Below are 4,465 nucleotides of genomic sequence, written 5' to 3' on the forward strand. Positions count from 1 at the left end.
TTTTTTTTTTTTTTTTGTTTTTGTTTTTAATTATACAGTCACAGTAAAAACAGAATGGTTTAAACAATAAAAGCTGTAATGCTGATTGCTTGCAGATGTGTAGTGAACTGGGGGCACAATAAATGAGAGATTACCTCCCTATTTTCCTGGCATGGCCACCTGCCTTTGAGTGTGAGGAATGCCATGCTGGATAGAAATAATTGTATCACAATAGAATTGCCAGGAGGGAAAGCTGGAATGCTGGTTTGCTTGCTGGCATGCACTGAATTAGGGCTTTTGGCCTCCTAGCATTGAGAGCCCCAGAGAATCGCTATAAATTTGTCAGTTGAAACGTAAAGCAAAAATCCTCCAAAACCTCCCTATTTGAATATCCATCCAGTCATCTGAGAGTATGTCATCACAGATTTTGTACTGTATTGCTGTTGGAGCCCTAAGAAGATACTGTTCGTGTGCTACACTGCAGTTCTTGTCTTGCTGATACTATGTCTTAACTAACAGTAGGTAGGACTGTTTCTTCTGACTGTACTAAACCAATGTGGGCATTCAGGGGCACTGTGTGAATAATTTAAGAGACACATGTAGCCCTTTTTCAGTTCATGAATTATCCATGAATGGACTTTGATTTTTCCTACTGTTTGCTTGAAGTTCTTCTGACACTTCATGAAAACATATCAGCCTGTATTTACTTATTTATTTTGCAAACTATCCACTTCATCTGGGTCTCTTCCTGGGTGGTGTTTTGGTATATACATAACATCTTGATTTTCAGAGTGGTATTTATGTTCCCTAATGTGATAACAGCAGCTCTTCTTGGAGATCTTGTTTCTTTAAAGTAGAATAGTGAAACCAGTGTACATCTCTAAAATATCTTCACTCAAATTAGTTTAGCTTATGTTAGTAAATTACCAATTTAAATTAAACTAATTTAAGTGAGGATGTTCATTTTATAAATAATGCAGAATGCTAACTGTGTCATACAGTGTCCCACTTCAGTTTTATATCTTGCTGCTTCTTTTTATAGTGTTTTAAAGAACATTCTGTATATCTAAAATATTCAGTTTAATGAAAACTGAAATGTAACTATCCAAGCACAGAAATTTTCTTACAATATAAGGAATGTTAAGGTGTTAACCCTATTCCAAAGAAAAAGCTTTTACAATTTATTATTAAACTTTTTATTAACTTTTCTAGGTTGGTACAGAGGTTATACATTAAGAAAAAAATCGAAAAAGGTAAGTGTTCTGTTTCATACTTTAAATTCATTTTCTTTTGTAATGTAAAACTGTGTTATAATTGCATAATAGACTAAATTCTATAGTAGAATTTACTTTGTTAAATAGTCAACTAAAAACTTTTATAAAACTTAAATTCTAGTTAATCTATTAAATGCTGACAGTGTTGGCTTCATGTACTGTTAAATAATGCATTGCTCATAAAATGGAATTGCATCTTGGAAAGTTATAAGCAGACTTACATTGTGATTTTCATCCATTCTGTGTGAAAGATGGAGTAATCTTGCTTTGTGCAATGTAATTTTGTCTTGTTAGGTTTTAAGTGTGCATAAAGGGCTGTTGTTTACAGAAGTCTTTCCAAAATAAAAAGGAAACAGCAGAAATATTGCTTATAATGTTGTACTTCAATTTTTAGGGGTTTATTTTATAGTAGCATTTAGCCACAATTAAAGATTTATAGTCCTGATTTTTTGCTTTAAAAGAAAAATGCTTAAAAATTAACACGTTTGCATACAGAAATGAACTCTGAGTTCTCTTCCTCATCAGTGGCTTTCTTCATGTCTAAAAATGAAAGGTAATTACACATTGGCTAGGGACCGAAATTACACACAAATTGGTATAAGTGATTAGACACCAGTTCAAATGTCTAACACAACAGAAGTTCAGTGCATATAAGCCACTTTCAAAATGGCTGAAACTGGTTTAAGATAAATGTAGATGGATGTAGTATCAGACTCAACTGATTTAGCTTAAACTGGTGTATGGAAGTTCTGTCCCAGATCCCCTATAGATTCAAGTTAATTCACAGTCCCCAGCATCCCAGGATGCTTTGCACCTCCCCTGCAAACCCTTCTCCCCGGCAGGGTGCGTGGGCTAGCCTTGGTCCAAGTTGCCTGCTTCAGCCAAGCAGGGAGGCCTGCTCTTGTGCCCCCCCTTTCTGCCTGAGCCAGTGCAGTTGCATTTCTGGACTCAAAAGTGCACGTCTTGTTCACTTGCTTTTTGGTTGAATGAACACAGCTTAGATTAACCTGCAAAGATTGAATCGATTCAGCTTTTTGACCGTCTGTACTCAGCCATTGAGTTCTGTAGTATGACCCTCCCACTTCCTAACCTGTCCACTCTTTGGTTTTTCATTTTATTTTGATATTTTCTGTCTTGGTGATGCATGAAATTCTTTAGGAAGTAGATTTCAAGAACATGCCTTACTCAGCCTAAGTACTAATTAGGCACTCATTGTGACTTAAATTAATTCCAGGTGCTGCTACATTTTTTTGCCTGCAGCTAAATGTCCAGGACTGCTTCTCAAGCTAATGTAATTTCTTCTGTTTTGAAAGCCTGCTAATTTTGAGAGAGTTGTCTTACCTTTTAAAAGGGAATGCTGGTAGAACCTTTTGAGTAGGTGAGTGTAGGAGAAACTCAATGTGTTAAATGAACCAGTGTGTTTTGAGGTTACATTGATGCAGCATTGCCAACTCTCATGATTTTTGGTGTTGTTCTTAAAGTCTGTGCTTCAGGAATGTAGTGTTTCCCAAAGCGTGGGCATGTAGACATTCCGAAAACATAGACATTAAGAACAATGCCAGAAATCATGAGAGTTGGCAACATTGTTGATATGGCCCCTAATAAGAAAAGCTTCTTAATGTTGACTTAATAGAAGTGTTCTTATTCTGTGTCTTTGTCTCTTTCTCTGTCTTTGCTCCCCCCATCCCTTCACTTTTGAAGGATTTATAGCAAAGTAGTAGGTGGAGAACCTCCTTGTCATCAGAATATGTTGATCTCATTCCCTTCCCCCCAGTTTTGTTTTTTAGATTGTCCAGCTGAACTTTGCAGTTCTCTGCCCGTTCCATCTTTGCCTTTCTGATGCTCTCTTTTCTCACAAGTATCTCTTGTTAGTTCTTATGACACTTAGTATTCTTTCCTGCTTTTATGTTTGCGCTTCAGTTGTGACAATCCACCCCTTTCCACCCTTCCCTCTTTTAACCCTAGTGTCTTCGGCATTCATAGGATTGGGAGATTTAAAGGAAAGTTTATCATTTGAACACAGTTTACACAATTACTCATCTGTACAAAGTAATCATTGTTTGTATTAATATATAGAAATCTAAGCCAGAGATTTATATTGCGTCAAAGAAAGCAAAGCTTTCCAGCATTCTGTTACATATAGCATTAGGTTTAACTGTTCTCTAAAAGCTTATCTACCTTTTGAGACTCAGTCTAGGCATCTTTGAGTTGATTCAAAAAAGTCTGAAACACAGGCAAAATTCTTCTGTGTTTAGTTTGTTTTAGGGATTTTGAATGTTAAGGTACAATACTTTCACCATAGTTCTGAATTAAAAACTCTGGGAATTTGTTTTCTAATTCTTTATTTTAACTTAGAGTTTATTTTGATGATGAGGTAGAGTCAAGTGGGTGGTAGGAAATTTGTTCTACAACTTTGCTAAAGTCTGTATAGAATTGGTCTCAGGGGCCCCCCTCTATATGTTGCATGTATTACACAATTACCTGGTTAATTGTGCAATTAATTCTAGCCACATGTGCAAATTAACTATCACCCCTTAAAAAGGTCTAACCAGCTATAAAGTTAGAGCTAGAAAATATGTATTTTTTTATAGCTAGTTTCTATCCAGCCTTAATTTGCATATGTAAGCTATGAGCCCACAGCTGGAAGCCCTGTCAGCTGATGGAGCTCCCAAGCATAGGCACCTCATGCATCCCTGCACCTGGGAGATGACAGCTGATGCAGTCTCCCAGCTGCAGGGGTTCCCCATGCACTCATGCAGCTGGGAGACCACAGCTAATGTGATCTGGGCACCCCATGTCCCACACAAAATATTTCAGTTGATGTGATCTCCCAGTTAAAGCAGCACTGGGTGCCCCCGTGGTTGGGAGGCCCCATCAGTGAGGACGCTTCCCCTGCACCAGCAATGAGGCATGGTGGGATCTAATTCACAATCCCACAATCATGCTTCCTTTCATGTCTAGAGGGGCCAAGAGTACAAGTATGTCTATGTCTGTGCCCTTGTTACCTGACTCAGCTGCCTTTATTTGGGTTATGTGAGGCCTAGAGACAGTGTTTCCTATAATTAGGAGTTTGTTCTGTTAGATAGGTAGTGGGAAGAGGTTGGATCAGGGGCAGTATAACTTTGAGGTAGATGCAGCATCTTATAGCAGGAATAGAAATCTTGGGAAGGAGAGGTTTTAAGAAAGGCAGCAACAGAGGTGGAAAAGGATCT

At 37.8% G+C, this 4,465-nt stretch overlaps 1 protein-coding gene across 2 annotated transcripts in view; it reads left to right on the top strand.

The window, feature by feature from the left end:
- The window catches only part of DOCK1 (dedicator of cytokinesis 1), a 599,368-nt gene that overhangs the window by 66,575 nt on the left and 528,328 nt on the right, over window positions 1–4,465 (top strand). For both annotated transcript variants that reach the window (XM_019502991.1, XM_019502992.1), the window contains exon 3: window positions 1,192–1,232. In XM_019502991.1, the coding sequence (XP_019358536.1) occupies window positions 1,192–1,232 (41 nt within the window). The remainder of the gene's footprint in view (window positions 1–1,191; window positions 1,233–4,465) is intronic.

This window comes from Gavialis gangeticus, unplaced genomic scaffold (assembly GCF_001723915.1).
Source record: "Gavialis gangeticus isolate Ggan-Ray unplaced genomic scaffold, GavGan_comp1, whole genome shotgun sequence".
NCBI classification, from domain to species: domain Eukaryota; kingdom Metazoa; phylum Chordata; order Crocodylia; family Gavialidae; genus Gavialis; species Gavialis gangeticus.